This window comes from Phalaenopsis equestris, unplaced genomic scaffold (genome assembly GCF_001263595.1).
Source record: "Phalaenopsis equestris unplaced genomic scaffold, ASM126359v1 Scaffold000347, whole genome shotgun sequence".
NCBI classification, from domain to species: Eukaryota; Viridiplantae; Streptophyta; class Magnoliopsida; order Asparagales; family Orchidaceae; genus Phalaenopsis; species Phalaenopsis equestris.
The window spans coordinates 2,234,858-2,247,419 of NW_018164789.1; the positions used below are offsets into that span (position 1 = coordinate 2,234,858).

Genomic DNA, 12,562 nt, shown 5'->3' on the forward strand with positions numbered 1-12,562 from the left:
TCCTTTTTTTTTGCTTCTTATATATTAATCATTCCATATAATTTTTAAGATATGTTATTAATAATGATTAACAATATAAATTTATACAAGAAGCAAATTTCATCAATTTCTATGATAATTTATTTATTCATCAAACATGAAAAAATTACCAATGATCAAGCATTGAATAATTTACCATTTTAAAATACTAGTTTTGTTAATAAATAACTGTCACCAATTAGAATCATCCAATGCATGCAATGCAATAGATCACCAATAACTCAAACATTAATTAAGATTTTCTGCTTTGAAATCATAATTTGAGCCTTCAGCATGCAGATCAGAGCACATGAGGTTAATTTGATTTATTCTAGGCCTAACCGCACAACATTCTCAAACAGTGTGCACATTTCTTAAAGCACCAGTATAATCGAATTTCACATTTTGCTGCATTTGAAGGGTGTTAGTGCATATATTTTAGAATGTTTTAATGAATGATGAATATTTGGTCTTTACAGGTCTTTAGAGGTACTTTGAAAGTTTGGGTGGTCTTAAGTTAATGCATTTCTATTATTTATATTGACTAAGAAAGATATGCGACGACTCCTCAATCAACCAAACATTTAGTGCAAATGACTAATGACTAATAACATTTAGTGCATATCTTCATTCCATATAATTTTTAAATTTAACAAATATTAGTAGTCATGATGAACAATACAATATATGTATGATAGTCAAATTTCATCCATTTCTATGACATTTTTTTTCAATGAAATTTAGTTTCGTTTAAAAATTATTTTCAACAAAACTTTAATATAAAAACTTTCTTAATGACACAAGCCTTACAACATCAATAAAATATTTTGCCAAATCAAGCTGAGTTTTGTTTGGTAATTGAATGAAAGTGTTAACATTTAATTTTGTAGGTTGACCTTGCTTGCTATTGCCTACAAACTCCGCTGGCAAATAAAATATCCCAAATACATTGTAATAATGTATTGGAAATGTGGTGTAACAAGTAACACTGTATGGAAGTCCCAGTGATAACTACCAAAGATATTTTATTTGGTATCACATCAAAGATATCACATAAAATATATCACAATTATAATTTTTAGAAATTGAAATACACCTTTTCAAATATATGCAAATGGTCATACAAGTAAGATTTGTTCGTTAGATTTTAGATATGTAAATACATAGGAATTATGTGGTATGTATGTAAATCTTTCAAGAAATTTATTGCTTTCATGAAATCTGTATTAATCACAATGTTTTTAAACGAAAAATGCTTCCGGTCTCAACCATACATTTCGAAAAAATGACTTGACTTCAGTAGACATACATTTCGATCAAGTGGAATGTCCACTTGCATCTGCTTCTAATAAGGTGATGGTATCCACATTAATCGTTGCATAACAAAATTACCATAAATTTTACACAATTTCTATGTCTAAAATCTTTGAATTCTCAAATAATTCTTTTTAAATAAAGAAAATTAATTTTGTTTAATTATTATTTTCAACAAAATTAATACTTAATTTTGTTGCCGCACCGCAACACTTCCCCGCAACATGTCGCCGTGCTGCAATACGTCGCCGCGCTGCAACACGTCGCCACGCTGCAACACGTCGCCGCGACGCATCGTCACAACGTGTCACCCCGTAGCAATGCGTCGGTGTGACACACCGCTGCAACATGTCACGTCGCTGTAACACCCCTACCAACACGTCGCGTCACCACAATGCCTTGCTGCAACACATCGCCATGACGCACCGCCGCAAAGCGTTGCCCCGCCGTTGCGCCGCCGCAATGCACCGCCGCAACGCGTCACCACGACGCATCGTCACACCTCTACTCTCTTCTTCAGGCCTCTTTTTATAGGCACAAAATAAGAAATCACACATTAAATACTAATTATTATATAAATTTAAAATTAAGTGCAATCATTAAATGCTCATAAATATTAAGAAAAAGGGTCAAACTCTATTAATCTTCTTTTCAGAATTCAATTCTCTCTTCAAATTTATCACTGGTTCAAATTTCTTAATATCTTCAATTTCCTTTATAAAAATATTATTTCTTCTATTTCAGGCGGGATTTGAACCTCTCCTCTCTCACATGAAACAAAATATATTAAGTAAACTGAGTTCAGCTTTCTATTTATGTAAGGATGAAATATATTATTATACTAACTTACTATATATATATACATACATTAATATTCCAGATATTGATATTTTCAGATGATAAAAATGCTCTCGCCCGAAAATAAGGGGCAACATATACGCCATCAACAAATTTTAATCATTCGACACAAATATTGAGGCATGTCATGAATCTCGAAACGATATTTTAAGCAAGAAATATTTAAAATCTTATTAAAAGGTCATCCAGAGCTTCAATTTCAACAAACTTATAGTCAAACTGACCGGCTTGATGAGACATACCTAATGAAATGAAAACGAACCCAATCCAAGTCAAATAAAGCCCAGATCAAGTCATTGAACCAGACTTTAAAAATTTACAGACACATTTGGAAGGTAAAACGATTGTCAAATATGACAAGTTTATACTCGAATTGAGCATCTCAACAAGAAAAATCCAACGAACCTAAGATCACTCAATTTCGACATCACTAAGGCACTCAAATGTCCATTAAACATCGTATCATTGAGGGAAGCTATCCAGACCGTCCGATCAAAATGGTTCATATTCTCGCATTAATTGCACCAAAAACACTATAAATAGAGTTGCATCTCTCTCATGAGAAGAAGCTAAAACCTAGAGAGAGAGTCTTAGGTCTTGAGGAGAAGTTGCAGCTCAGCCAACCGCCGACCGCGCCGACCGCCGACGACAACAACCGATCGCCAACAACAACCGCCGATCGCCAATGACAGTTGTCGTCCGCCGACGACCACTTCCGACTTCCGTCGATCACCATCTACCATCGTTGACTGTCGTTGAACACCGTCGATCTCCGTTGACTTCCACCAACCGTCGTAGTTCACCGCTCACCACCATTGATCATCACTAATCATCACCAATCACCACCAATTGGACGCCTTCAGTCGACACTGTAACCTGAAAATATAGTTACTCTTTCCTGTTTGTGGTACAAGTGATTTTTGTAATCATCAATCAATAGTAGATTTTCGTAAATGGACCAGACCCCGTAGTTTTACCTTTTACGGGCTTTCAAAGTAAAAATTTTATCTGAGTGTGTGCAGAATTCTCGTACAACGTTAGGACGATAATTCGTTAGTTTACCGCCGTAAATTTTTTGGATAACTGACAGTGACTTTTTATATGCTTAAAAATACAAGAATTTGACACCACTACTAGAAGATTTAAATCCTCGGCAACGGCGTCAAAAACTTGACAGTGACTTTTTATATACCTAAAAATACAAGAATTTGACACCACTACTAGAAGATTTAAACCCTCGGCAATGACGCCAAAAACTTGATGCAACTTTTAATATGCAAGAATTTATGAACCCATATTTATATATTTATAATGATTTTGTAAAGTCACAATTTCAAACGCAAGTATATGTATCGCTCAAGTAATACAGGGTTTTAGTGGAGTCCCGTTTATCGATCTCACAGGGAAGCGAAATAAGAGGTCCTTAGTCAAATTCTAGTCTACTACAATTACTCCTTAGTTTGGAATGTCGATTAAAATGTTGTTTTATCTATCAATTACTCCTAAATGCAAGTGTTAAATGTAAAGATATTGACTATAACTAAATGCAAATATTAATTCTATAGATAACACTTTTTAGATGAATTTGTTTGGAGAATTTTGAGATATTAAAAATTACTATTATTATATAATGAATTTGATAATGTAAAAGAATGAGATGCATTAAATATTGTATATGCTAAATAAGAACAATCTTATTCTTTACCATTTGGTCCAGACATAAAGAACATTGACTAATCCTATGTTTGTTTACTGAATCGTGGCTAGGCTGGGAGGATATTGACTCTCACTTCGGAGCTCCCACGTTCCCCTCGCCTGAGGACTAACATATCCGCTTCAGTGCTCAAACAATAGGACCGAATTGAGGATTTTAGTCTGTCACCCTAAAATCTTCAATTCTACGCCCATTAAAGTATATTTCCCTATTTATTTGCGTTCAACTCCCATGAACTTAACCATCCATGGAATCTGAATGTGGTTATACTCTGTTGAGAATTACACAGCCCTCTCGGGTCTTAATGTAATTATAACGAATTTTAACACTACAACAGAACTTTATTGTAATGTAAATAAAGTGCAAGTAAAAACCATTACATTGATAATTAAATCCGCTTCTAACATGCATCACAAAATTTTAAACATGAATTCTACTCATTACAAAAGAAAAGTAAAATGAAAACAAGGACATAATCTTCTCATACCATTATTTCTAAACAAGAAGAGAGAGTAAGATAAGCCCATCACAAAGCACGAAAAAAACACAACGAAAATTTCATTTAGCCAAAACAAATCCACTAGATATGTGTTTACAAAAATTAAAAGATAATGAAGAACATAATACTTATCTTTTTCCCTTTGAAAGAAAGACAAATATCTCTCCCACAAAGTCTCCCGCCGATCCATGCAATCCTAGCACATCTCCTTACAAATTCTCTCAAAATCTCATCTCCAATCTCTCAAAAAGGTAGAAATCTACAATACTACTCCTATTCTAAAAACCCTAAACTTTCTCCACACTTTTCCTAACATTTCTCTCACAAAAAACCCACTTTTTCTAACCTAAATTCGTTCTTTTAAAGTGTAGGGACGAAGTTTGAAGAGTTGCCACAAGAATCCTTTCAAAAAGCGTCCAAATACGTTGAATCTAGGCTCATAACCGCCAAAAGTCGGTCCATAGTTGTCCCGGGCGTCGACGGCGGGCTCAAGGGCGCTGTCGGCGAGCTTTTCTGTCATTTTTTGGTCTTCTCGGGCAAATCTCGCCGTCGGCGCAGTTTTGGGCGCCGTCGGCCAGCAGATTGCGCAGCTCCACCGTTTTGCTCAGTTTGGCTCCGTTTTAGCTCCGTTTCACCCCATTTCAGTTGCGTCGTGTTCCTAACAGATAACCCTAAAAAATAAGCATGAAAACAACCTTCATTTAAAGTGTAATTGTTCCTTTAAAGTGTAATTTTATTCAAAAATATGCAAGAAATGTAAAGTATATTAAACATAGAAAAACATATTAAAATCTGTCAAGTCAGAATTTTCTTTCTTGCTCATTTTTACTCCAAATTGCACCATTTTTGTAAATTGCACCGTTTTATTCTTTTTCTCCAAAAGTCCATAATTCATCATACCTGCAACAAAACATCAAAAATACCCTTCTTTAAAGTGCAATATCATCAAAATCAGTGTAAAATAGGTATAAAAATCTCAACATATTTTCCTTTGGTCAATAACCCTCTGCTTTAGTCAGGTTGAAGGTAAGAAGCTCTAATTGTATGTACTTTTTAGCAACATCTCTCATGTAAAGCCTTTCCTATGGTAATGAAGCACAACATAATAGACCTAATTCTGCCAAGGAAAGCAAACACTGTTGATGTTTTGCTTTTTTGAGACCAATGATGCTATTGATTTTATGTGAAAATGCTATTTTAACGTGTTTATATACTTTTAAGTTATAGTTAAAAATACTATCGGTAGGTCTTCTTCTAGTAAGTATCTCTAATATTATTATTCCAAAACTATAAACATCTGTAGAGGTAAATTGGCAAGCTCCTTCTCCATATTTTACAAATAAAATGAAATTTTTTTTTAGATAATCATCACTTAAATTTGCTATAATACATTGAAAATGATGACAGAATTATATAACATAAACTAGGGGATTCAACACACCATCTGAGGCAGTATATCCAATAATTCCTTTAATCTCATTTGTGTTGGAATAATTTCGAACTGATGAACTCAAAGGCTTAGAAAATATTCCTGATAGTCCAAATCTGATAGGTGAGCAACCATGTTATCGTCAAGTAGGATTATATGTGGCTTTATATCACAATGAATGATTGATGCTTCACAACTATGATAAAAATACTCTAAAGCGTCTACAGCGTCGATCGATGATAATGTTCAATCTCTTTTCTAGAGAAAAAATATCATCTCCATTAGTCTCATATTCTTAGTTCGGCACAAATTCAAAAAAAGTGCTTTAAAATGTTTGCTTTTGTGATCAATGCTAGAGCATGAGGTTAGAACTCCGCGATGTTGTATGATTTTTAGAGCAACACATTCAGATGTCAAACTCTTAAAAGCTCCATGCAGTTCAAGGTTTTAAACTAAACCGTATCTTTCACATCCAACAAGAGACGAAGTAGAGAAACGATCTGTAGCTTTAGCTAGTTTAGCATATGAAATCTTTGAAAATGAAGTGCTTAAGGAAGAATCTGATATATTTTTGCTTCAACCACTTTGCTTTTGCTTTCTATAGAGTAAATTGAAGCACAACAAAAGGAGTAATTGTGCGACTAATATTGGGGTTAAAACTTTTGATTAAATGATCTTTTTTTTTGTTGTTGTGATGATCCGGGAACACTTTTTTGCAAATGAAGCTTTGATATTTTTTCACATATTTTCTTATTTGCAATGAGATAGATTGCAAAAGAATTTACAAAGATGTCCTTGTATGACACCTCACCTTCAAGATTATTAAATAATAGATTCAAGCTCTTCTGCTGGGTAAGGCTTTATAGAGTTTGAGGAATAGTCCAAGATAAATTAATATGTGAGAAGTCTAGTGTTCATAATTTTTCAAGTTTTCAAATAATTTCTCTCCATTCCTAATCCAAATAAATTTTTGTACCTGTTGAGTTCAAGGATTCTTTCAGAAATATAATTAGATCCTAGAGAGATTATTTGAAGTTCATAAGAGAGGTGTACAAAAATTCTACTTTGGTGCAATTAGTTAATGAATCAAGAATTCTCCACTCTTGCGTATCACTTGCTTCAAGCTTATTACAGTCAATATCAAGGACTTCCAAAATATGATGGCACCACTCCTGTGAAGTTAATTTTGCTAATGCACAATACACAAGGCTCGTAAAATTGTAACATATCCACAAAGAACGTGGAGAACTTCTTAAAGCAAACTTTGCGTGATAGACCAAGAGCATACATCCAAAACGTGATCATATTGAAAATGCATTGTAACTGATCCACAAGGAAGATCTTACAAAAGAAACCCACAACTAGAGAGTCCAGTGTCAGTGTTTGTTTTCGGGTCACGAGCAAGTCCCAAAGAAGCGTATCCCTTTGGTAAATTGCATTTTGGGGGATGCCTAAAAATATTCTTGATTAAAGGAATCCTGCTTACACTTAAGTGACGACTAGTAAATGGTGTAATAAGGGATTGTTATCTTACAAGAGTATTTCGATGCTTTTAAAGCTCTCACTAAGTCACAAGACAGAGAATGAGTCTCTCACATTCTAAATGGATAACAACTCATCGGCAATCAAGATCTATGAAATAACCAGATCAACTCTTAGTTTCTACAATATGCTTCCAAGGCCTAATTTTGTCATACGGGTAGGGGGTGAAAGACCGTATCATATTAAAAATATCACAACCAATATCTTTTTAAAAGTGAAATACACCTTTTCTGGTATAAGTTTATAGCACAAAAATGCTAGCATGTGGAAGCATCAATAGGTCATAACTATAACTATCAAGATTTGGGTATTAGATATGTAAATAATTAAGTATTTTGTGGCATGTATGTAAATTTCCCTATGTAAACGAAATTAATGATCTATCTAGTAAGAAAGGGAGGGAAAAAATCCATGCATTCCTTCATGAATTTGTAATAAAGAAAATTGTTTCTTCTTCAAGCAATTGAATTTATTTTAAACTCAAAATTTATTTCACACATTTCCCCAACGAATATCAAATAATTTGAGACTAAAAATTTTTAAACTATTTTGTTTTTAGTTTAATTGAAAAATTGCCTTAAATTATTAAAAAGAAATATCTAGGATATAATTTTTTTAAAAGTTATTTACAAATTATTATTATTTTTAAAAGGAAAATATATATTTTTTAAAAAATCCAAGTTCATTGTAGATATTTTTTTATAATAGTTGAAGGCAATATTTGAAAGTTTTTAATAAAAAGAAATTGCAAGACATTGATAAATCAAGCTAGTCTATCCAGGATATTTTTCATCACATATTGAAAGTAATATTGAAAACATAAACAACTAAAAGTTATTGCTTCCAATTACTAGCTTTTCTTCAAGAACATATCATTTTCATCACATTGAAGGAACGTAAGAAACACGAATTGCATGTAATTTTGCAGTAACATCTTTCATGGAAGGCCTTTCTTTTGGAGATGAAACTGAGCAAGAGAGACCTAATTTTATCAGGGAAAGCAAGCATTTGTTGGTGCTTTGGCAACTAAACCATCTTGGTTGTTCTCCACCCCCTTCACTATCATCTCTCTGCTCTTTTGTGAACATTTTAAGATCTACTATGTAATTAATTCCATGAGGCAATATCATTTTAATGTGATTATGTAGAGTTAAGTTATCACTAACGTCATCGGTAGGCCTTCTTCCAGTAAGCATCTCTAGTAATACTATTCCAAAACTATAAACATCTGCAGATGGAGACAAGGGAGCTACTTCACCATACTCTGTAGATAAAACATAAATATATGTTTTGAGAAAATATGTCCTTAAAATAACATAAATTTTGAGAGGAAAAGACATGATTAATTCTAACATTGAGAAGAAGAATCATCACATCACCTGGGGCAATATAGCCAATAGTTCCTTTAATGCCACTTTGGCTGGAATAATCTTGACGAGATATATTCAAATTCTCATCAAACATTCTTGAAAGTCCAAAATCACCCACATGTGCAGTAATGTTTTCGTCAAGTAGAATGTTACTTGGCTTTATGTCACAGTGAATGATTGGTGGTTCACAGCTATGGTGAAGATACTCCAAAGCTTCTGCGACATCGATAGCAATACTTAATCTTTTTACCAAAGAGAGAACATCATCTTCGTCAATCTTATGTTCTTGGTGTAGCCACGTGTCTAAGTTTCCATTTGACATGAATTCGAAGATCAAAGCTTTAAATTCATTGCCTTGAATATCAATGCTCGAGCAGGAACTTAGGACTCGTACAAGATTACGATGTCGTATGCTTCTTAGTGCATCACATTCATCTGTAAAACTCCTCAAAGCTCCATGAACCTCAAGGTTAAATACTTTAATAGCCACAATAACATCATATTCTCTTAAGTTGCCTGCATAAACAGAGCCATATCTTCCACATCCTACTAGGTGCGTAGTGGAGAAAGCATTTGTAGCTTCAACTAATTTTGCATAGGAAATTTTTGGATATGGAGGGCTTAAAGATAAACCAGATGCATTTCTTAAATCATTTTTTCTTTTTCTTCTATAAAGCAAAGTATAGCACAACAAAAGGATGAATAACATAACTACAATGTTAAGAATAGAGAATAAAATTTTGATTAAATGATGAGATTTTGTTGACGATGATTTGACAACACATTTTGGCAAATGAAGTGTTAGAATTCCACCGCATAGTTTTTCATTTCCGACGAGAGATATTTCTGAGGAATTTGAAAAGACACCTTCATATGGCACCTCACCTTCAAGATTATTGAATGATAGATTCAAGTTCATAAGAAATGTAAAATTTTGTAGAAATTGAGGAATAACACCTGATAAATTATTATGTGAAAGGTCTAGTATTTCAAGACTCGTCAAACTACTTAGTGAAATAGGGATGGGGCCTTGGAAGAAGTTGTATCCCATATTTAATTCAAGCAACGATTGACAGCTTCCAAGTGTTTTTGGAATTTCTCCACTCAAATTATTATTAGAAAAATCAAGGGAGACGAGATTTATTAGAAGACCAACCTCTACTGGTAGAGACCCAGTGAAAAAGTTATAAGACAGATACAAAGCAAGTGAAAATGAAGGAATGAAAAAAATTTCTCTCGGAATGCTGCCTGTTAGATTATTTTGACTGAGATCCAAATAAGAAAGATGCTGAAGATTTTTTAGGCTAGAAGGTATATGGCCTGTTAATTCATTAGATCCTAAATTTAGCATGCTAAGTCTTGTGAGATTTTCTAAGGAGTGAGGAATAATTCCCGTAAGATCATTCTCAAAAAAAGATAAACTTTGTAGCCTTCCAAGCATTCCAATGGTCTCGGGTATAGAACCTTCCAAGAGATTGCTCTCCATCCCTAAAGCAATTAGATTGGTGTACCTATCAAGTTCAAAGGGGAGTCTTCCTAAAATGTGATTCCATCCTAATGTTATTAGTTGAAGCTCAATGGAGAGGTTCCCAAATGATTTTGGAAGTATTCCATGAAAGTTATTACTACGAAGGCCTAAAATTTTTAAGCTGGTGCAATTAGTTAGTGAATCAAGAAATCTCCATTCCTTTGCATCATTTGCATCAAGTTGGTTAAATTCCATATTGAGGCGTATAAGATTATACATTTTTCCAAGGCCTGGTGGCACCACTCCTGTGAAATTATTTTGGCTAATGTCCAAGTGGACTAAGCTGGTCACATTTCGAAGAGCTTGATCAAGTGAACCAATGAAACTGTTTACAGCAAAAGAAAGGGATACAAGGTTTGGAAAAGATTGGGCAATATTACCTGAAATGTAACCAGAGAGGTGATTATTTGTCATCGAAAAGTTACGTAGTGATGATAGGTTGTAGAAGGAAGAAGGAATGTTACCTGAAAGTTTATTATCAGACACACTGAGAAATTTTAAGTTATGAAGAACACCAATCACTGGTGGGATGCCTCCCTCTAGATGGTTATATGCGACATAAAAAGCTTCCAAGAAGGATAGATTGGTAAGTGAAGGTGGGATGGTGCCAATGATGTTGTTTTTCGAGAGTCTGAGGAATTTGAGTGGCGACATGTAGCTGATAGTAGGGGGAATTTTTCCTGTGATCATATGGTTGTTGGCAAGGTCCAAAACTTGGAGAACAGAGCTATGGTTCATTGTCAGAATAGCATGAATGTCTCCATCAAAGGAGTTAAAGCTCAAGTTAAGATTTTGTAGTCGTGGTAAGCAAGCTAGAATTGAAGGGATCTCACCATAGAGTTTGTTGTCGCTGAGATCAAGCCTTCTCAAGAAGGTGAGATTGAATATGGAAGGAGGAAGAGGGCCGACCAACCCGACAGAATGGAGATCCAAGGCCGTGACTCTGTAGCGGTGTTTGTAGCTGCACGTGACCCCTTCCCATGAGCAAAAGTGGTTGGTGGCATTCCATGAGCTTGCGAAAATGATGAAAGAATCCACATTGCTTTGCTTTAGAACTTGATTCTTGAACGCAACGAGTGATTCATAGTCTGTATGACTTCTTCCAATTGCTAACAATTGTTTGGAAGATAAACAAACAGAGAAGAGAATAATTAAGAGTCTGTTAACACTAATAATTTCCACCATTGAATAACTATGATAGATGCCAGGAAACTAAGGTTCTAACAGGAAAAAGATAGCTACTTCGCCCCCTCTGCCTTCTTTAATTTATAAAAAGAGGGAATAACTGCATACATAGTACTTGAAACACAATTAATTACAAAACGAGTGGAATTCCAGTCAACCACATAATTAATGCATTTGTGGAGTCACAAAATGTTAAGTTTCTTTCTTGGTCGTTTGAATGAAATGATGATGATCTACCTTCTTTTTTGTAATTTTTTATGAAGAAAAATTATTATCCTCGTTTTCTTTTCTTTTTTTTTGTGCTTTTTATATCTACCATTCCATATAATCTTTAGGTTGTTATTAATAATGATGGAAGACTAAATCTTTATTTATTGAAAAACAAATTCAAATTGTCTTAATATCTTATTTTTAATTTCCAAATACTTAATCAAATATTTTTTTTTGTATTTTTTTTAATGTTAACTCGGTAGCAATCTCAATTTAAGTGATCTGAGCATTTATTATGCAGTTCAGAGCACAGGAGGGCAATCTGATTAATTTTAGGCCAATCCGCACAGCAATCTCAAAATGTTGTGCACATTTCTTAGAGCACCGGTATAATGGAATTGCAAATTTTGTTGCATTTGAAAGGTGTTAATGCATTTATTTCAAACTATTTTAACGATGACTAAATGATGAATATTTGGTCTTTACAAGTCTTTAAAGGTGCTTTCAAAGTTTGGGCGGTCTTAAGTTAAAGCATTTGTTTTATTTATAGTGAATAAGAAAAGTACGTGACGACTCCTTAATCAACCAAACCTTTAATGCAAATGACTAATGACTTGCATTCATCACATTATGTAGCTGATTCACGTCTCAGATGAGGTGACTCGGCAAATTTGATCTCATTTGAATCACTTATCAGTCATAATTGTCCTTCATAAGTAATTAAAGAGAATTTGTTAAGTATTTTGTAAATTTAAATAAAATAAGAAAAGAAATTGAATAATATTAAAGAGCAAGTAATGCAAAAATAAACTTAAAGAAGTTCATATGAGCATCTAAATATATATTTAACATTTGCTATTAAGATGTTAATGTTACAATTATATATATATATATA

At 33.7% G+C, this 12,562-nt stretch overlaps 1 protein-coding gene across 1 annotated transcript in view; it reads right to left on the bottom strand.

Moving 5' to 3' along the window:
- Positions 1-11,483, bottom strand: part of LOC110025981 — a 25,539-nt gene extending 14,056 nt beyond the window's left edge. Inside the window, exons 1-2 of the mRNA XM_020726696.1 lie at positions 8,754-11,483; positions 8,537-8,638 (exon numbers count right to left, since the gene is read on the bottom strand). Coding sequence (XP_020582355.1) covers positions 8,537-8,638; positions 8,754-11,457 — 2,806 coding nt within the window. The 5' untranslated portion in view covers positions 11,458-11,483. The remainder of the gene's footprint in view (positions 1-8,536; positions 8,639-8,753) is intronic.
- Positions 11,484-12,562: the final 1,079 nt, after the last annotated feature.